The sequence below is a fragment of the Ambystoma mexicanum genome, chromosome 5q, assembly GCF_040938575.1.
Source record: "Ambystoma mexicanum isolate Mex_15411 chromosome 5q, UKY_AmexF1_1, whole genome shotgun sequence".
Classification (NCBI taxonomy): domain Eukaryota; kingdom Metazoa; phylum Chordata; class Amphibia; order Caudata; family Ambystomatidae; genus Ambystoma; species Ambystoma mexicanum.
This window is the reverse complement of record NC_090933.1, coordinates 557,075,416-557,097,891: the sequence shown is the minus strand read 5'-3', so window position 1 is coordinate 557,097,891 and position 22,476 is coordinate 557,075,416. Positions and strand designations below refer to the sequence as shown.

Below are 22,476 nucleotides of genomic sequence, written 5' to 3'. Positions count from 1 at the left end.
ACCATATGCAAATCAGGCTTGGCCCCACCCCAAAAGGGGCAGTCCAGCCCGAACTGCCAGGCCACATCCCCTCTGCACGAGACCACAAGCATCCCCAAACATGTTTCGCCCTTGTTGGGGCTCATCAGTGAGGAGTAGCTTGGGTCTCTAGGCCCAGCAGGCACGGGACCCACGTCTGGGCATACCCGTCCCACTCGGGGTGACATAGCAAAAACAAAGAGGTGATGGCTGGAAGGTTTAGACTTAATCTTAACTGCTGGCAATGCTCTGGGCAACCCTCCAGACCACCGTTCTTTACCTGCCAAGCCATTACAGAAGGGAAAGACCATATGCAAATCAGGCTTGGCCCCACCCCAAAAGGGGCAGTCCAGCCCGAACTGCCAGGCCACATCCCCTCTGCACGAGACCACAAGCATCCCCAAACATGTTTCGCCCTTGTTGGGGTTCATCAGTGAGGAGTAGCTTGGGTCTCTAGGCCCAGCAGGCACGGGACCCACGTCTGGGCATACCCGTCCCACTCGGGGTGACATAGCAAAAACAAAGAGGTGATGGCTGGAAGGTTTAGACTTAATCTTAACCGCTGGCAATGCTCTGGGCAACCCTCCAGACCACCGTTCTTCACCTGCCAAGCCATTACAGAAGGGAAAGGCCATATGCAAATCAGGCTTGGCCCCACCCCAAAAGGGGCAGTCCAGCCCGAACTGCCAGGCCACATCCCCTCTGCACGAGACCACAAGCATCCCCAAACATGTTTCGCCCTTGTTGGGGCTCATCAGTGAGGAGTAGCTTGGGTCTCTAGGCCCAGCAGGCATGGGACCCACGTCTGGGCATACCCGTCCCACTCGGGGTGACATAGCAAAAACAAAGAGGTAATGGCTGGAAGGTTTAGACTTAATCTTAACCACTGGCAATGCTCTGGGCAACCCTCCAGACCACCGTTCTTCACCTGCCAAGCCATTACAGAAGGGAAAGACCATATGCAAATCAGGCTTGGCCCCACCCCAAAAGGGGCAGTCCAGCCCGAACTGCCAGGCCACATCCCCTCTGCACGAGACCACAAGCATCCCCAAACATGTTTCGCCCTTGTTGGGGCTCATCAAGGCCACAATTCTGGTATCCTGGTCAGCCTTTTCCTGTTGCAGTATATCCATGTCCTCTTTTATTTTAATGATATACTGCCTACTATCATTTTCTGACTCCTGGCTCCTCTGCAGCCCCTGCTCAGAAGAGTCCAGATCAGATTGGGCCTTCTGTAATGCCAGCAGTTGCCTACTCGCCAGATCTTGGCCTTCAGCACATTTGTCCTGCATGGCTCCCATATGTAAGTATAAATATGCCGCTACCCTGGCAATCTTGTTGTGCTCATCCTTGGCCTTAGGGGCCATGTATAGTTCACTGAGGGCCACATGTAGGGGACCCTGATCTCCCCATATATCTGACCCTGTTTCAGTGACCTGTTGCGCGATTGCCTGCAACCAGACCGTTTGGTCCTGATGAGTCCACTCACCTCTCACAAATAGCTTATGTAAGAAGTGCTCTCTGGCTATTTTCATATCTACCAAGGTCGTCATTCTGGAATTTGAGTTCCTTCCTGACTTACAGTAGTGTGTATTTTATTTTTGCAAAACAGACCTTTTCCTTAGAGCTTTCCTTTGAGGAGTGATTTACAGCGTAACACAGCGTGGTGATCTGACCGGATATGTGTATCTGGTCAGCTGGCACACTGTATTAATCTGCACAAGTGATAGATCTAACCCAAACGTCCGGCTCGAGCCCCCACTTTGTAAGAGGATTCAATCCAGCACTACAGCTAAGTCAATGCCTAGTCTGGGATACTGAATGGAAACCCTTATTGATATATCTTTATGTCCAGTTCATGATTTCTGGATGACTACCCCTATATAACACCCCTCTCTTGGAATCCCCCTGACCCCACTGAGCCAAGAAGTAGTTCTGTTTTGCAAGTTTAAAAGGTTTATTTGAGAATTTAAACAATATATGTATGTATATCACACTTTTATAATGGATTAATAATTGAGTATCACACTGAATCTGAGCAGTAATCAATAATGGATAGTGTTCTACTAATAAACTGATTTGATTACCCAGGAGTAGTATAAAGGATGAGGAAGCACGCTTGGGAATAGGAACAGAAGAATAAGGTGGCAGAGAATGCTCTATCTAGTTTCAGATGGATGCAATGTTGAATGAAAATGCAATACAGAAAATACTCAATATGATTTCAACAAAACAATGTAATCACTTTTCTCTGGCAATCCACTCCCCCCCTTATGCAATGTACGTAAATGAAGGGGAGAGCACACAGTTCTTAGAAATGCAATCAAATGTAATTCAGTTCACCCCAGCAAGCTTAGACTACAGAAGTTTGAAACACAGGCCCAAAAATGCTTTTATATGTGCTGGCAATGAAGTGAGGAATATGCTGAAAATGGTTTTAATTCCCTTCAGGAGGTTCAGGGTGAGTGAAATATACTAGGGATGAGTTCAGGCTCACTTTAGCAAGGATCTAGGAGTAACTAGCAGGTTAAACGAATTTTTGGCAAAGGAAAGCAAGGAAGCTGCTGTTTTCACACGTGGCTGGATTTTTAACCAAATAGCGAATCGCGGCAAAATTCGCGAATGCGTGAATCACGATTACGGCAAAAGTATAAGGAGTAGCAAGTCGTTTCTAAGCTCGTTGAAAAGCTGAGATTCTACGCTTTCAGAGGAAAGTTAAACCAAGTTCCTAGCCCAAACGGTTCCAGAGATACGGACGATTAAATAAAGGTAGTTTTTCGGATTTGAAATTTTAAAAGTTCAAAGCGACAGGTTACAGCTTGCAGCTAGAAAATGACAGGTGACAGCTTTGCAAATGACAGGTGACAGTTAGGAGGCAGTTCTGGTTAGATTAAAATAGATTGAATTATATTATTTTAACTAAGAGATTGGTTCTGCACAGTTCTGCTAGGTACTCACAATATATTCTGAAATAGGCCTCCCCACGGATCTGGTCAGGTTTTGGACTGGACTCCGGTTCTGGTCTCGGCACTTCACAGTGATCTGAGTCAGCTCTCTGGTTCTGCTAACAGCGGTCTGGGTCACTCTGGATCTCTGGCCTCTGGTTCTGGATACTGCTCTGCTTTCTCTGGGTACAGCACTGCTTCTGGATCTTTCTGGCACAGGGTTTCAGGCCAGAATCACCACCTGGGTCCGGCTGTGAATAGTCTGCAAATGATTTTTGGGCCTGCTGACAAATACTTTTGCTTGCTGTGGGCCTTCTTGGTTCAAAGTTCTGTAGTCTCTGTTTAGCTTGGAAGTCTAAGTGTAGGATCTCTGGATGTGAAGTCGTCGGTCAGCATGCTCTGCAGCAAATGGAATTGAATGTCCCTACCTGTCCCAGCAGTCTCTTTTTATGTGTTTTGAAAGTGGGTGGAGAGGCTAGCTTTCTAGGCCCAACCCCTTCAGAGTTCTGATAGGTTGGAGAATTCTTTTCGTTCTCACTGGAGAGCAGGATTGTGTGTCAGAATGATGTCATTTAATGGCTTGCAGAAAGGACACTCCCCTGTCAAATTGCACACAAATCTATATTTGATCAAAATACACATTTCTCAAATACATAGTGGTTTGTCATTGCATGTACATATTACCTATCATATGAGGTATACTCTGTTCAAACTCTGCTCTTCCTGAGGGCTTGCATTCAAAAATGGCAACTTATTTTCGATTTTAGTGGGTTATGCAACCTTGGTTCTTCATTAAAAATTATACACATATACACGGCCTGTCCTTAAATACTCCAGTAAATTCCCATGTCTCTAGCTTAAACACAGAGTCTGTAGTATCCATAAATAGCGGGGTTTTGCCCCAGAACATCACACAAATTCCCAACGCGTCTTAAAACGTGCACAGAAAATTCACAAGAATTATGGTATCATTTAAATAATTTTGACAAGTCCGCACTGTGAGTTATACATCTTTCTTAGAATCACATTCTGGCCAACAGGGGTGTGTCTTTTCAGGTCACATGGTGTAGAAACCAGTTTATCCAGTTTCTGCCAAGCTCAGAGACCCTGCCCCTCCCAGCTTCTACCAAGAGGAAGCTATTTTATGGTCCCCCTAATAAACCATCTGCCTGGGCCCTGGAAGGCCCATTGTTCAAGAGGAAGCCATTTATGGCCTCCCCCCAATAAACCCTCTGCCTGGGTCCTTTGTTTAGTCTCTAGCAGTCCCTTGGTAATTCAATCAGAGAGGGGTAACCTCCCCTCAGAATGCAGCCAGGCCTGAGAACTGCTGTGGATCCAGTTTCACTCCAATTGGGGGGAAGTTGTCGGGCAGAATCCAGTTCCTTAAGCCAGGCCCCAGCTACTGTCACTTTTAGTTACCCAGTTTTCTGCATTCAAATACAACTAACAATTTTTACATATGCAGCTAGAATGCTGATTCTAAGTTCAAAACTATGACATTTTAACAGTGACAAACTATGTGGCAGTCACAAGTCTGTCCCTCAGTTTATTTACACATTTCGATTTTTGGTAATTTTAAATCCAGTTTCAGTTTAAGCCGCTGCAGACCTGCAGAGCTCAGCCAGTCTTGTTATAAACCTTCAAGTCACTTCAGAATATAACTTTACATTGTTTCCACCTCTCAGTAAGCCTTTCTTTGGCCTGCTTTGGGTTCATTTTTTCAGTTTTACACAAATGTCTGGTGTTGTTTTAAAACGCCGGCTTTCTGATAGTGGTGAGTACTGGTAATGCAACCATTTTTGGGATTTAAGAAAATGAATTCCCCACAGTTCTAGGTTGCTTTTGGCAATCAGCATTGCCATTCCCAATGGTTTCAGGCTACTGTGTGGGTAGTCCAATGGTGGTTTTAGGCAGTGCCCTTCTGTGCCCATAACATCGGCAAAAATGGGTGGCAGCCTATTCTTCATGCATTTCCCTGGGCATTTTCTGGGAAGCTCTGGCCATCATGACGTTTTCCATGCCAGTACTGCACAGTTTTTGTGGTAGGGCTCGGATGCATGGGTAAAAACATCCCACATCATGAAGTTTTTAATTTACTTATCTTGTTCACATCAAGCCTGTCAAATTGAAAAGAACATTGAGGCAATATACTGTTTCTGCCAAATGACACATCGACAACATGACTATCACTATGCTTAAACTTTGCTGTGAAGTAGTCTACGCAAGCACCTTCAGCAACACACAAAGACTGCAGTTTTGGCTGTTCAACCTGTTCTAGCTTTAGCCTCCACCGTATTTATTGAACGCCCTTCTTTATAATTTTCTCTAAGAGATCCTGATTCTCTGCTATGTATTCCATTATCTTATGATGTTTCAACCAGTTCTTACATTTCTGCTGTATCTGACATTTTACCACTTTTTGTTTCCTTCCAATCTAACTGGTTTGATTTCTGATTAACTCCTATTAGGAAATTGGTATCACACTTTTTTTGTCTGGTTACTGGACCAAACTTGTTCCACTTCTTATCTACAAAGGCCTTGTTTTTCCAACATTTAACAGCTTTATTAGTTGTTTTCGGCATTAATAGTATCTTTGGGAATTCAGTGGGGGAACAGTTTCGACTTTAATCGTCATCACTCAATGAGTTCACCATTTTGTTCGGCAACCATTTACCCTCTTTGAATTTCCGCTAATTTGGGATACTCTGTTCTTGTATGTATTCAAGGTTACGTTTTTACATCCTGATTGTAACCTTTCCTCACTAGAGAATGAAGTCTGAAAATATGCTACCCACATTGCATGATCACTCTTATTGGTTTTCACTACTTCAAAATTTATTATGTTGCATCTTTCATCATTGGCCAGATAAATGTAATCGATCACCGAGTTGGAAGAAATTCAGAACCAGGTTGATTCAAGGGAGGCACCTGAATTATGTATTGAATTCATTTGACAAAATCCCCACCTGGACAGGAATCTCCCCACACTTCGCAGCTCTTCATTTTGTCGCTTCCATTTATTCCTACTTTTTCTAACTTTTTGGGTGATTTGATGTACAACTCCTCAAATGCAACATTGATCTTAACACACATACAAGTTAAAGTCACCACCCAAAATAATTGGACCTTGATCTCCTCCACTTGACCATTCGAGTAGAACACTTTCTATTTCATCTGTAACATTGTCGATACAATCCCGCGCAGGGTTAAAATAGATTTTTGTTATTAACACACTTTTCTTTCATCCCCATGCTTGTCAACCACTTCTGTTGCCAAAACTGTTTCTGACAGCTGTTTCTTTTTATAGATTATCCATCCAGGAAAATGTATAACTGTTAAAATCCCCTCATATGGCCCCCCCTTGGTACCTTTCTTTGCCTCTTTTGCATTAAGTATGAACCTATTTAGTACCGGATCCATATTCAACCATGTCTCGAGTATTAATAAGTAATCAAAGCTTGCAAATATCGGATTCATATTTACATTCAAGAAGGTATTATGGCCTCTCAAGTTCCAACTCAGGAGTTTACATTCTCTTTTTCTGAAATCCTGGTTGATGGGGAAAGAGTGGTTTGCGAGCCACCTTTTTTAAGGTGTGATCTCATCCTAGTGTTCATCGTTGCTGGGGTCAGAAATAGACTCAGGCACAACCTTGAGGCTGCCTTCCTTATTCTAGAAATGGAAATCGAGGCAGAATTGATGCAGGGCGCGTGTATCACATCAAAGTACCATACATTGTCCAACTTCGTTTTTTGTTACTATCAAACAGATTGGCTCCTTCGCCCCCTATCCTATGCAGAATATGTAGTGGCTCCCTTCTTCAGGTTCCTTGTGAGAGCTTGCACTCTCACAGGTGTAATTCATACCAACCTTCTTTTTTTGTACAGCTCTGTGAGCCTCAGTTATCTGTATAAACACCTTTTATTTGTGCTGCCTTTTCCCTCAGTCACTTCCCCTTGACCTCTTTTATAGTTCTCCTTGCGTCATTCAGGGGTCTACAACCTTTGGCTCTACGATGTTTTGGATTCTGAGCTACAATGTATCTCCTTTTTCCCATCTATGGTAATCAATGCAATCCCTCCAAAGCATTCCAATTTGTCCCTCCATCATATCTTCATCCTGTAATGGGCTACATCTGTACCAAATGAGGCATGATTTATATTCTGTGGATTGGAAAATATACCAATTTTTCACTGGTCCCCATGCATTACTCTGGGGCCTGGCAGATTATACACCAGCTTTCCGCTGGCGGATTCTCAGTGTAAAGCCAAAGTAGTGCACATTTACAGTAATCTCTTTTCCACCAATCTGGCAAATTTTGCAAATGACCACATTGTAATAAATTAGGTCCTGAGTTTCTCAAATGAGCTTGAGTCAGTGCCACTATTTTATGGCAGGAATGTCCCTTCAGTTGTGCCAGTAAATATCTCTTTTTTGGGCCAATCATAGTTTCTCATTTTGCGAATATATCATTTTTTTTAGAGGATCTTCCTTTGATTCTTTTTTTTTAAGGACATATTTCTGAGATTCTGTGATTTGCAATTCATTAATTATTATTTCTCTTTTTTTTTTTTACACAGAGCTTACAACTGCTCTATGGCCAAGAAGAGGAAACCTCATGAGCAGGGCGTTGGAGCACCTGTGAATAAGAGGAAGTCCCTGCTAATGAAGCCTCGTCACTACAGTCCGGGTGCGGAATGCGAGGAGGAGCCCGAGGACAGTACGCGGCTGCATGAATTAAGTGCAACGGAAAAAGAGTGCCACTCTGAGAGAGGTGGGGAGTACAGGTGTCTCAAATTTGCCTACAATGAATTATGTCTTTTGTAATCTAGCGTTTGCGAGCATGTGGAGATGACACCTTTGTGTCCTGTAACATTCACTCACCTCATACCCAGGGAAGTGCAAGTTCTTGTTTCACATTGAACATTCCACACACTTTGGTTGTGGTAAGTTAGGAAACTTTTTTAACTCTGAAAATTCTTTTTGGATGCACTGTACATTTGGGCAATGTACACATAGCATTACAGCTGGATAGAACTGACACTCAAGAGTTTGATGTGCATCCTTTACATATTTGTCTTATTTGTCAGATGAACAATTATTTACAGAAAGTACATTATAGCTGTTTTTTCCATAATTCTTTGACTATTTATATATTTTTGGTAGAATGCAATGTATGAAACAACATTTATTGTAACCCTTGCTACTACTGTTCAGCTGCCTGCAACGCTTTGATGGTCTGCAGTGCTTAAATTCTGCTATTTCTAAACATGCTATGTGTTACCGACAGTGTGTGTGTGCGTACACAAATGGCTTTCAAACTGAACTGACCAAACATACTACGTTTAAAAAACAGCACGATTTAAACACATAGAACCCACTTTTGACTAAGGATGGTAAAAAAGGCAGATGACAAGGAGACCAAAGTGACCCGCATGTTCATGATTGGTTCGCTTGTGTGCTAGGCAGAGGCTGTGTGTTGGCATGCACTAGCTTGATCTGCGCTCTTTGGGCTTGTTGAATCGACGAGAAAGCCTTGGTGTGGAGAGGTTCCACATGAATCCAGCACGCGCATAACTTGGAGGTTATGTGCTCTCTGACAAGTGACCAGCACAAAGAAGCATTGTCTCTGTGTCTCTCTACCTTATCCCTATCCTTAAAGAGGAGGTACTCTACCTCCCAATGAGAACCCTTTCCAATACTTGGCCCCGAAGTGACACCACCTTTATAGCACTGGGTTCAAGCACTCCCCATGAACATGGGTCATTGGGTCTCCCACTTTTAGTCTCTCTATAATGTAGGACATGTCAGTGGGGGAGAATGTGAGATTGCTGCTTTTGAGTGACTGTTTGAGTAAATGGGTCTTAGAGCTGGCTGATTTAGATGACCTAATTATGATCTGTGATATAATCTCTGATATCGTTGTCAAAGTGAAAATCAGAAAAATCTCTGGGATTATGAAGAATCAACTGCATTTCCTGGGCCCTATTGTGTATACATTTATGAACGGCATACTCATAACATGTAGATTGTCTAAGACATGGTCATGGGCAGTCATTTTCCCAATCTTTAAAAAGGATATCACACAGATCACACTTGCTATCACCTTGACAGATTCAACCCTTAAGATCATGGGTATGTTTCTATTAGCACCTCGGGTGGACGCCTCAGCCAATCAGGTTACTCGGAATGCAGGATGAACCTGACTGTATAAGTCGGCGTTCCAAGCAACCCCGGGGCTGCCAGTCCTTGCACCACCATTTTTTAGCTCTACCCCATCGTCCCTGCTTCTCTCCTTTCCCCACCGCCCTCACACTTACCTGAAGAGGTTACAGCCCAGCAGCACTGCGGTCCCGCTTCTCTCAAGTCTGACCTCTTGCTATGGAAAAGGAGGAGGGGAGCCCTTCTTCCATTTGTATGGAGGCCATGTTAGATTAGTATTTCATTGAATGAACAGGTCGCGCATTCGTCAAGACCCATTTCTTCAAAGAAACAAATGCCTATTAGCTCCCCGGGATGCAAACACGGGGTACTAATAGCCATAATGATGAGTTACCCAGGTCGCACAGGGTTGTAACATCCTGGTGCCCTCGTTAAAGGATTTGCAATATAGGGAAAGTAGGAAAAAGGAATGTCAACAGTTACTACTTCTCTTAGTGATTAATTCGCATTTTGGAAAAATATATAAAGCCCTTTCTTGTCACTCTGTGTTAGAAAAATTAACCGAACTGCAGTTCGGAATATGTCCTCTATATGATTACTTGTCCCTGTAATAAACATTACATAGGAAAAACAAACAGAAGAGTAAAAGTCAGAATGCAGGAACATAAAAGCTGCCTTAAGAACAAAACACTAAATGCTCCTTTTGTAAAACACTTTTCAGAAGCCAAACACGGACACGAAGATTTCAAATGGACTATACTGCTAATGGTAAAAGGGAACGACCATTTCACTAAAAGTAGAATTCTCCTCAAAAAAGAACAAAGGTTAATTTTTCTAACACAGAGTGACAAGAAAGGGCTCAATAAGTCCATTGAATGGCTAAAAATTTTAAAATTTTGATCTCTGAAAAAACGACGAATCCGTGAAAAATCTGTATTACAAAGAACGCAATGAAAAATTGAATTTTTTCAGGGCAGTAAATGCTTTTTATGATAGTGAATTTCAATATCAGCAGAATACTATAGGATAAAAGCCTCCCATTCAAATTGGAAACAACTTAATCCTATAAGAAGTTTTAACAACACAAAAGAAGGACAACACAGAAAATCAGGCTCTTACGGCTATTTCCTAATTTACACACCCAATATGGTGGCCGACACCGGCGTTCTTCCGGCATCAATAGGCGTCTTTCGGCTCCACTAACACGATCCTGCAGAAGGACTCAAACCTTGTGTTAAGAATAAGGAATCGGCCAAGAAAGGACACACACACGTCCACCTGCTTCGCTGAAAAGGTAAATAGTCCTACACTAACAATAAACTCCCGGACCCCGACACCCAACACTATGGCATAACTAATGTGGATTTCCCACCCTCTAGATGCCGCACAGAACGTATACTGGCACGAATTTTGAAAAATAGAAGGTTCGCTTACTCCATATTCCCAGCCACGAGGAATCAACCGACTGGCAAGGATCAGAACATAGCACCCTCCCAACCTCCTTTAAAGGTAGGCATTACATCTTTTTAGAAAAAGGCAGAACATTCTAGTTCTAATAAGCTTCTAAAACAATATGGAGCCTTATCTATATGGCTCTGTTTAGCCCCAACTAATAGAGGAAAGACAGATCTAACTACTCCCTCACTCTACCCATTGCAGGTATCAAAGGAAGAATATATACTTCCCACAAGAGAACTTGCCCAACTAATGTGGATTTTTCTCTACCCGCCAAGGGAGTTCCTACACTAGAACGGAAAGGTAATTTTTGTATCTTGTCCCGTTCCTCAACACCTTAAATTGTGTTACCAGAATACTACTAAATACTGATTCTGGTTTTCAGTTTTGTCAACAGTTACCACAACAAACATCTCTCTTTTTTAACCAAAGACTCTTCACCTAAGGAAGATCGCAGACCATTTGCTTGACCACTCTATTCTGATGTCTATGACTACTCCTGAAGAAAGTTCCAGCACTTGTTATAGAGGACTGAAACATGTTGAGTTGGCAATCTAATAGTTTAAATAGATTGCATTAAAATATTTTGAGATCTAGAAAGATCGAATACCACACGTAAACTAAGGACTCATAGCAAAGGTTAAATGCAAACGGCTATATTAACATACGCTTCTAATTTTTTAGAACTATTATGTCTGAAAGTTTTTGTCAATGTCTCAATTGTGTATACATTTTAGAGTGTCTGAAAATGAATTTTATGTGTATTAATATATGTATTATGTCTATCTTAAAAATTACTTCATATTAAAGTTTATATATTTTTCCAAAATGCGAATTAATCACTAAGAGAAGTAGTAACTGTTGACATTCCTTTTTCCTACCTTCCCTATATTGCAAATTCTCAATTCTTCCCATACTTAAGGTAGGAATCCACGCGAGTGGACCTTTGGGATCTCCCCCCTGTTTCCTCACGCCCTCGTTAAAGGCCCAAGCAAAGCCTTGGCCCAGGTAATTTGTCATTATGGCCATAATAGTAAAGTTTGAAGATCCGTGCCAGAAATTGAATATGCAAGCCGATATCCATCATGGACTTCAGAAACACATAGGCACTGTGGAGCTGTGTTCGAATCTCCGCTTCCTCATTGAGGAATACGCTAGAGAATATAAGTGCACGCTTAGTATTTATGGACCTGAGTATGGCCTTTGATCTTGTCGCTATATTCCAATTATTATTATTATTATTATTATTATCATTATTATTTTTAAAATTATCATTATCATTATTTGCTCTATGCAAAAATTGACTAATAATCATATTCTCCATGCAACCCAAGATGTGCTAATCATTGCAGGCTGCCCGGTTGCATTATTATTCTATGCAGACAATCTAGTGGAGATAGGTTGCACGGCACTGGTACTGCAACAGTAATTCACATCAAAAATTGGGGGTTGTTGAAATGGTATTCCTCCCTTTACAGAAATACACTTTTGACACATTTATTCTGTTGCATATTTCACCACTTTTTTTCTGCAAAAATGCAGATGTGAAGTTGGGGTATGATATATAGAAAGAAGGCGTGGGGCTGGAGGCGGGTTGCGGGGGTCACCCCCGTATTTTGCCGTATAAAATCAACACATTTCTTTTTGCAAAAGTATTACGGCAAAAGAAAATTGGTAACACATCATAGATCGATTGAAATTAATGATTACTTAGGACTTAGGTTTTCAAGCTGAGGGAACTGGAAAACCCAGTGTGTAAAGTGGTGGTGGGTGCCATCGAATCAACTGAGGCAATTTAAAATCTGTGTAAGAGCTATGCAGAATCCAATCCACTTGTGGTTCTGAATGTTTACGCCTCATAGTCCCTAAGATATAAGCTCATGGTTTCTAAATCAAATGCCAATGAACGGCCATATATTGAGCTTGGCATCACACAAGTCACACAAGTAGTTAGACTAGCTCCAATAACGGTATTAGTATCTATGTGGTGTCACAGCTCAGCACTGAGAGCGTTTTGAAGAGAAAGGTGGGAGAACAGATTCCTTGGTTTGTGCACATTTGTAAAGAAAAGGATGGCTTGGTATTCTCAGTCCTTATTGACATCGGGCATAATATTGACAATCTGAAAATGAAGCTCTTCTTGAGGCCTTTTTTAGCAATTTGATCAATTGATACTTTTGATGATGCCAGGGACTCATCTTCCCTCAGGTTGAACCTTCTTCTCGTAACCAGCTCAAGGTGTGAACCTTACCTGAAATGTGTCAAGACATCTTCCACCAGAAGGGTGGTTACAGTGGCTAGGCTCATCCAGTTGTAGATTAACGGTGTGCTCTTGCCATGGTCATATTCTGGCACAGAGCTGGTTTTGGCTCATGTGATTAAAGTGTCATTGAAACCCCTATGCATCGGGCCCTAGTTTGCTGAAGGTACCAGGATTTCAGAAGGTGGTACACAGTGCTTGTCCTGTGGAAATTAGGCTTTTCATTTGTGCTCTAATCTCTGTCTAAACTTATCACACTGGCTTTTCAAATATTTGTGCCTACTTTTTGAAAAAGGAAGGCTTTGTTGGGATATGTCTTTGCTTATATTTTGTATATGTATTTAGATATTACCCTCTTTATTAAACTTACTTTTTTCGTATGTTCCACTTACGGAATTGACTGACCCACTCTCTCTCTCTCTTGCTTTCTGTCCTTTTTAATGATTGTTGATTATTTTTATTTGAACTATTTGCATTTATTTTAATTGTGTATGGTTTCTTTTAACGTTTGTTTTAAGGGTACTGTATTTTTATTGATTTAACAATAAACTGGAACTTAAACTGGATATCTTTCAACTCGTAATCCTCCTCTTGTTTTACTGTCACCAAGAATATAGGGACCAAGATAAGCAATGTATGTGATATTGCTTAATGCATTGTGGGTCCTCTCACTGTGTAGTAAGTGGGGAGGTTATCTCTGGCTGGGAGAATGCAAGTTCCAAGGTTGTGTAAAAGAGAGGTGAGGAAAGCCCTGAACACCGGGTCTTACCATTAGTAATAGAGCTGCATAGTGCTGTACAGCGATGAGGAGCAAGAGTGTGGGATGCCGGTAAGACACCTGGCATATCTGTACATGCTAGGTGGTATGTGCATTGGGTGCTATGCTTTTGATACTTCTGTGACGGCGCCACCTCAGTGTTTCTTGAAAGAGGCATTAGATTAAGGTGTGCATGTGCGTCTGCTAATATTCTGGTGCATCTTCATGAGAAGCATATATGTTGATACCAGCACAAATGCCATGATCTGTGGCAGAAACCCTGTGACAATGAAATCACCTTCCATTTCCCACACGTTTTCCTCTTCTGGTTGATGGTGACAAAATGGGCACCTAAGAATGCATAAGATGTCAAGGGGGCAGAGATCTCTTTCATTGTCTGAAAAAGGAGTCAGGGACCCAGTACAGGACAACAGGAATAACGCCTCGGCAGGTAAAAGGAAAAAGAAATGGTGTGGGCAAAAGGGCTCTCCACCTTCACTTGCTTGCTGAACTGGAGATCAGTCCTCATCAGTTTAGTAGTAAGAGCTAATTGAAGAGGAAGTAAGTGGAAAATGTATTTCTTAAAGGAAGATCTGACTAAGGTATTGAACTTAGCAGAAATATGGGCCACCTTTCTCCAAAGGTTACAGTATAGACACCTGAACATAGTGAAGAAAGTTGGTGATGCCATTGTTGAATGTGGTGAAGAAAGTGATCTTCAGGGAGTGGAAGGAGACTCTAAAGAACTGTATGATCATTTTCATTTGAAAAGTATAACCACTGGTAGGACAATAAAAGTCAATTTCAGACCCAGAGACAAATGATTCCCTCTTGCCAAACCTGTTAGCCACTCCATCCAGGTCCACAGTTGATTCAATCCAGTGGATGTGGGAGTCAAAGGTTTGCTTCACTAGTGACAACAATCTTTTGTAGGGGCCCATTATTGCTTGCAGCAGTGGTCTCCATCCTTTGGGCCTCCAGATGTTTTGCACTACAACTACCATCTGCCCATGTCCACTTAGTGAATAATGAGGGGTCGTAGTGGCCACAACTTGAGAGCCACAGGTTTCTGGGCCTGTTCTGGAAAGGGACAGTGCACATGACTTTGGTTGAAGGGTTGGACACTCAGGTCAACTTGCATTCTGGTCTAGCCTTTGATTGGGTAAGAGTTGCCACTCTATCTTCAGAAGCAACGATCACCACAAGAAGATAGATTAACATGAGGGAGTTGAGTACTGATGCCACACATTAAATGCAGCCTTCAGAATTCAATTTGCAGGAATTGGGATATTCATAGATCTACTTGAATGCAAGATCACTCAGCTTCAAAGGGGCTAAGAATGTGGACATCTTCACTGCCACAGATGGCTTATTATCAACTACCAGAAAGGCAATTCCAGCGTGCCCCATTTTTGCCAATGAAACTCAACGGAGGAGAGGGTCAATTCCAGACCTGGCAGAAGCATCACTTTTTGCCTCCACATAAGAAACCTGGGTTCTTACTAAACCAAGACCAAGATGGGACTACTCGTTCGGAGTTGGCTCAAATCTTTCACCAACATCTGGAGAACCTCCTCTAAAAGAGGAGTGGTTGAGGTGATAAGGTTTGGTTGTGGCGGAGGTGATAAGGCTTGGTCATCCAGAAGTGGTTGCCTTGCTTCCCCCAGAGACTGCTGTACATTCTGTCTATTGGCTTTGGTATGTGTTGCAAAAAGGAATTCAGTCTTCACTGGGTAAGAATGCTGTAATGCCAGCTTCTTAGAATGAACAAGAACAAGATGTGGCTTCAGTAGTCTTTGTGATCCCGAAGAAAAAAGTCAACTTTTGTCTTTTGGTAAATCTGCAGGGCGTGGTTTGATTTCTATAGATAATGCACTTCATAATGGGAACCCTGCACCGAATCATTGCTATGTTGAAGAAAAGGGCCTATACAATGTTACCCAATCTGACAGATGTTTATCTTCATATTCCAATCAGAAAAACTCACCAAAAGTGCCTAAAGTGTGTGGCTTAGGGGAAGCATCACCAAATTACAGTGTTTACGTTCTGAGCAAAGTCAGACCAATTGCCACCTTCCTGCATCAGAAGGGGGTCGCATTCTGTATGTGTCTAGATAGCTGGTCATTTCATGTCAGTGAAGGGAAAGAGTGGGATAAGTAATGAAGGAGATTCTCAATCATAGGTTACTAATCAGCAAAAGGAAATAACGTCTCTGATCCCCTACCCTTCAAAAGGCATTTTGTAGACAAAAGAGAATGTACACAGGACGGATTTCCATTTCTTCCCTTGGCGAAGGCACACACACTTTGGTTGCTGTTGTCTTTCATTCGCCAAGTAAAGCAAGCCATCGCTATATATTGCAGGGAACGTTGGCGCTTCGATATAGCATTAGTAACCCATTCCACGGGCTATACTGGTGGTAACTGCCCGGCAGCCCGAGTCAAAGGCTAAAGCAAAGCGAGGGCATTTAACAACCGGACCCGGATGTTATCCCCCCTCACCCCCTGGGTGTAGACTGTGGAACAGGTCACTACCAAAGCGGTAACCCGGGGTTAACAAAAAGTATGGGATGTGCACAATGCCACGCTCATTGAATGAAAATACTGTTCAAAGGTGACCGCTATGGTTGAGGAAGGCAGGGCTCCCTACGGTGACCCTCTTCCCTTTCCATGGTAGCCAAACAGAGCAAGGAGAGAATCTGTAGGAGCCGCGGCAGTGGTTGCTGTGGCAGCAGTAAACAGGTAAGTGGGGTTTGGGGGGTTGCGGTCAAATGACTGCAGTGGCTGTGGGGCAAGATGGAAGGTGGGGGAGCCAGTGATCAGATGGTTTGGAATGCAGGCTAGATTGGGAGTATCAGCATGCATTTCTAGCCTCCTGATTGGCCAGCTCCCATCCACAGGGTTCAAATATTTGTTATTACTTGTATACTCATTTGCATCTGCAGCCACTGGCTACATAACTGCATGTGCACTAGGTACTGACCGTACACGAAGTTCTAGCCCCAGTCTAAAAGGGGATGGTGACTGTTCTTCAGTGTATCTAGCACCTGCATCCTTGGAAAACTGAATTAATGTATCTCCATCACCACAAACAATGACAACAGGCATGCAAGTGGCCAGCGATGGGATGCAGCTCTGGGCACCCAGGAAAGGCAGGGAGAATGGACAGCGAATGAGGTTGTCAGATATGTTCAGTGCCTAGATAGCCTTCAGTGCATCAATCAGAAACAAGGCAATACTGGTCTGCAACAACAAGCTAGTGGCTTTGTTCTATGTGAACCTCCAGGCTGGAACCAGAATGAAGAGCCCAGCAGTACTGGCTTTGGGTCTGGTGTTGGGTTAAAGCTGGTGAGTTTGGAGGGTTAGCAGGAAGGTATGCCGAGATGGGGACTTCCTTAGGAATCACCTAGTGCAGTTCTGAAATCTAAAGTACCTTCCACATCAAAAGTATATGATCATCATTGGAAGTATTTTCCATGATGGTGCAGTTTTTGCTACTCCTCTCTCAAGTTCAGATGCACAGATGTTGCAATGCTTGATGTGTGCACTCAGGGTGGCTGCAGCTTCTATATGCTTGCAGTGAACATACATAAGGGATTTCAGAGAGCATTGGGAGGCGTTTCATTGAGTGAGAATCATGTGACTAGGCTTTTTCTGGAGTTCTGTATTGTTACAATCCCAGTGTGTAGGTTAGTTCCATATTGGAATTAACCGATTGTTCTGACACATCCGCAGTCTTACTGCTCTGAGCCCCGAGGCTGAATTGGGTGCCTTCATATTTAATGATGCTTTTGAGACTTGATAGGGCATCCAGCCTAAAGCTGATTCTGCATTCAGCATAATCAGGAGATTATGCTTTATTCATTCATGGCAGATACATCCTTGAAGGCAGAGGTTTTGTTGCATTTATTGAATGCAATGCGATTCTTTTTTCTTTGCAATAGCAACGTCAGTTAGGACACTGGGTAGTCTTAGCAACATGTTTGGTTTGCCGAGACATGTAAAAAACACTTCTTCTATGACTTTGAGTATGTGGATTTGTTAGGCAATGAAATTCGACATATTGAGCAGCTAGTGTTCCCCTGTCTCAGTGTATTTAGAGAAGAAATACAGCAGGTATGATGGCTCCATGGGCAGGCGACAAATGGGGCCTATTGACAGAAATATGCAAAGTACTCACTTGGATGACTTCCATCTATGTTTGTAAGGCATGATCGCCTTTACCTGGGAGATCTTCACTTTGTTAGGTTTGAGTTTGCTGTAAGCTGTTGTTCAGTCAGTTGTGTATTTGGAGATTTGATTAAATTCACTGGGGTTGCAGATATTGAGTTTGTGAATTACTCGGTTCAAATCCCCCTGGACAGGACATCCAGTTATATCCTGTCCTGCTGGCGGTCTTTGCATACTGTAGAATGTTGGTGCATGCACAGTATTGGTCCATTTTAGGAGAATATTGGATGTGTGATGCAAATGAGTATTCAGTCAATGTCTGTTGATCCAGAGCTTGGAATATCTGTAACCAAGATAGTAACCAAATATATTTGGTTACTATCTTCCTTGACAAATTTGTCTTGTAAAAAACATTTGTCCACATTTTGACTTATTTCTCAAGTTCACACTGCCAAGCCTAAATGTGGAGATTCTCTAGCACAAGCATGTTTTGGCCTTCAGCATGGTGTTTTAGATCCAAAAGTGTTAATTTTTGTGTTTTGGTAATGATTATGAAAAATATGTTTTTTTATTGTTAATACTGTTGAACATGTGAATGTGCAGAAAGTCATAAAAATCACATCTTATAACGTGTTTTAAAATTACATTTTAGGTGTGGTGCCTAAATTACGAAGTCTAAATGTTGAAATATCTTTCAGAAGTTCCTGGTCTCTTGATGGGTGATGGGCAATGTTTTATGTATTTCCAAATTGCACTGTCACCACTTTTCTTATTTTATTGAACCATTGCTCTGATGTAATCTGAATGCATGTTTTGTTTGTCTCTATAATACCCAATATCTTTGCTGAGAGCCAAGCGGAAAGATGTCCCAAATGGGTGCTTTAAATACAAATGTATTTGTAACAGGGTATGTAGAGCTGGCAGTTAGTAAGGGAAGGGCCGCATGGAGCTTGGAGTTCTCCCTTTGGCAGCGTGTAAGTGGAGCTTAAGCTGGATCTTGAACAGTTCCAGTGATGGAATGTCTTTAGTGGCCATGAAAAGAGCATTTTAGTGGAGGGGGCAAACAGAGAGGACTGGAAGTGGGCACAGGGTTTCGGGGCAGATACTTTGTGAAGTGATGAGGAATGTATAGTCTGGGAGGGAGCATAGATAGAGAGGCAGTCAGCAGAGCAGTGGGGACCAAGACCACAGACAGATTTAAAGACAAGAAGGATGAACACAAAGACTAGATGATTTTGCATAGAACACCATTACGATGGTGCAGGTAAAAGGAGAGCAAGAGGATCTGGATAAGTTGTGAAGCGTGGGAATAACAACACTGGGAGCTTTGTCCAGGGCAGCAACACAGTAAAGGGCATGAGCAAAGAGTAGGTTGGAGGAGTTTTCAGAGCACCTGTGGAAAGGTCAGAGTTTCGGGCGATTGGTGAGTGAGTTGTGGGCAGATCGTCCTTTCAGGGGTGTTGCTAGGAGGGGCTGAGGGGGCTATAGCCCTGGGTCTTTTGGTTGTAGCCCCGGATAGAAGCTCAGGGACTACAACCAATAGGCTATAGTTAGCCCCGAGTCTCGCCAGACCAGACATTAGCTTAGCCCCTGATCATTAACAGACCTAGCAACACCGCTAGTCGAAGCATAAGGTTGCCAGCTATGGGTGATGGACTAAGGAGGTCAGATGGGAAGGTACTATGGGATGGTAGGGTGGGGTTAGCACTGAAGGAAGGTAGTAGGACGACTGCCATTTTACAAGAACAAGATCAAGCAGCAAATGGGACATCCGGTGACAGATAGTATATTCAGAGATAGCAGGGGTGAAGCAGGCAAAGGAGAAAAATATCTGTGTATCTGTGTAGCGTGTTGGGGGAGCAAGCTCAGGAATTATCTTTGGGGGACGCCTCTGAAAGTGGTTTGGGGTGGCAGCGCTGATGTTTCAGGAGATGAGTTGGAGTGTCCAGAGAGACAGGAAGCCACACATTTGAGTACAGTTTCGTTGAAGCCATTGGTGAAGAATGCTGAAAGGTGTAACGGATGGTCCACGGTGTCAAAGGCTGCAGTGAGGTTATATAGAAGTTGAATAGAGGAGAGTTGAAAACAATGTGCAGTGGTTAGAATGTTGGAGGTGTGGGTGAGAGCAGTTGCAGTGGAAGTTTGTGCTCCAGAACCCTGATTAGAAAGGGTTGCATAGTCTGTGGACCTCAAGGCAATGAATTATACCAGTGAAGACTACTTTATGAAGGATGTGTGTGGTGGGGTAGGAGAGAGACCTTTATTTAGAAGGATGGATTGACTAGATCAGCAGTGAGTTTCTTTAGTATGGGTGGGTGTTTGCAGCAGGCTGGAAAGATGCCAGTGTAGTGAGAAAGGTTGATGGGGGATATTCTTACCAACGACAACATGGCCATTTCGATATTGGTGATACCTTGAAAACCCCAAGAAGCAAGTGGCAGCTGCTTACTCATGGGTGCCATCTTTAGATTTTCACTATGGGGACAACAATATCGCCCAAATCACTCCTAAGGGACCAAGTGAAGCAAGCGACAGAGTGGAGAGAGGGTGTCCTGCTGTACCTTGCAGTGTGGGGGGCCTCCCCTTAGAATCTTTCAAACAATATATCATTGGTAAAGGCAATGCCGGATTCGCAAAATATTTCAATGGAGCAAATCAGGTGGTAACCTGAGCATCTCAGAGATGCTCCAGGTAGCTCCCGATTTTCTCTAGTTTTAGGCTGGGTAAAGTATATAAAAGGGAACAGGACCACATCTAAGATGCTCGAGGCATCACCTGATTTTCCCCGCTGCACATCTTTGCGAATAAGGCCCTCGGAATTTACAGGGCATTCCAAACACTCAATATATTCCAACACTTCAGATACCATATGAGACGGTGAAGTTGCTGGGAAGAGTAGAGAAAGGGAAAAGCAACCATGGGGGATATCTGTACAAAACTGACATCCAAGAGCAGCATGCCTATTTGAAAGTATACATACATTTATAATACATTTTCAATGAACTGTTGTAATGTTTCATCTATTTCCCTTTCTTTAAGAGAGCCATGGCTCACAAGTGACGTTGCTGCAAGTGAGCAAGAGACAATTCAATTTAGAGTGTACTATATAAATGGTTCATGTTATTACATGTGCATAAATCTATAGAACTTGATGCCATGTATGAGTAACACTTTTTGCCTCACGCATAAATGAATAACCACTGGGTGATCCCAATCTCGGTAGGTAAGGAAAATAAGGCACAGTGCCACTAAGTGATTCATTCAGTATTATGTTTGCCAAAGGAGGAGCAGGAAATTGAGCCCATGTTTCATTGTTCACCATTTAGAATTTAGACAGCAGAGCCGAGTACGTATTCGCCAGTCCATCATTGTTTTAGAACCTGCATACAATGTTTTCTGTTCAGTTGTCTTTAAATGGCTGAACTATAGTATTAGTCTCTTTAATAAATCTGACTTGCCAAGCACCAAATCTCATGATAAATGAACTTGCCAATATATGAGCAATCTTTTGGGAAAAACAAGTATGGTTCACTTCACCTGTAAAAAGAAAGTGGCTAAGTCGGACCCACGAGGATTAGGTGCTGTGGAGGTGCGGTGGAGAGCAGGTGTGAACACCCCAGTAACTCGACTTGCTCAGGCACCTTTTTTGCTTTGTGTCCCAAAACTCTTTCCTCAAATTTTAAAGAATTAATCATTCAGATGTAGAAACTCTGATACTAGTCAATATAATTGCATTACCAACAGCTCAGCTCTCATAAATGACTGAAACACAAACTGGTTTTCTATCTCCACCAACCTCGATACTGCTCACATTCTAATTTAGAATGCACGGTTGGAAACTTTAAGAAGGGAAGTTTCTACATTTACACCCAGGCACCCATGACAGTACATCTACTCTGAATCTTGGTGCTCGTTTCTTTCAGAGACAGGGGTAGCAGATGCCCGAATGAACAGTGAACATAGTAGCATGGGGACGATATTCCTGCATGCTTTTCTCAAAGGCGAATGTCCCCCACCAACACAGTGCTGACACCATTGTGCAGAACGGTGTGTCATGTGTTTGATGCAAAATAAATCCACAAGCTATTGAAAACATATCCATGAGTTGTGTTTCACACATTTGAATACTTCTGTGACAGAGATCAACTACAATGTTGGTCAGATACCACAGGGAGTAGATCACTCACTTTGACATCCGTGCAGAGCCGGCCGACGCAGGTTCGAATCCCGACAGGGCCAAACTCAACCTTTCATCCTTCGGAATAAATGACGACCACACACCATGGCTAATAATAAGCAGCGCTTAGATGCCTAAGGGTTTGTAACACTATATAAATGCAAAATTATTATTATTATAGGTCGTGCTAATTTAAGCAATGTAAAGTCTTGCATTACAATGGAAAAGTTAGATAAACATACACTACTTCCTATTTCAATGAAAACAATAGTACTTAAAATCCTTTAGAATAACAATTGTAGAGGAGGAGCCAAGTGTCTCTACCGAAAGCCCTGCCCCCATTTTGACTATATGTTGGAAACCGGAAATTGCGACATGCGCAACGCCAGTGATGGTACCAATACCGCGAAGCGTCCTTGAAACAAGGTATCCATTGAGAAAACCCTATATGATGTACCCGCGAAGAAATGACAGTCTTCTGATGGAAGTTCCGGAAGAAGTGTAAAAATTAGTGAAAGAGAAGACTGGTGATG

At 42.6% G+C, this 22,476-nt stretch overlaps 1 protein-coding gene across 3 annotated transcripts in view; it reads left to right on the top strand.

The window, feature by feature from the left end:
- The window catches only part of ST18 (ST18 C2H2C-type zinc finger transcription factor), a 683,846-nt gene that overhangs the window by 380,131 nt on the left and 281,239 nt on the right, over positions 1-22,476 (top strand). For all 3 annotated transcript variants that reach the window (XM_069621036.1, XM_069621037.1, XM_069621035.1), the window contains exon 5: positions 7,544-7,737. In XM_069621036.1, coding sequence (XP_069477137.1) covers positions 7,544-7,737 — 194 coding nt within the window. The remainder of the gene's footprint in view (positions 1-7,543; positions 7,738-22,476) is intronic.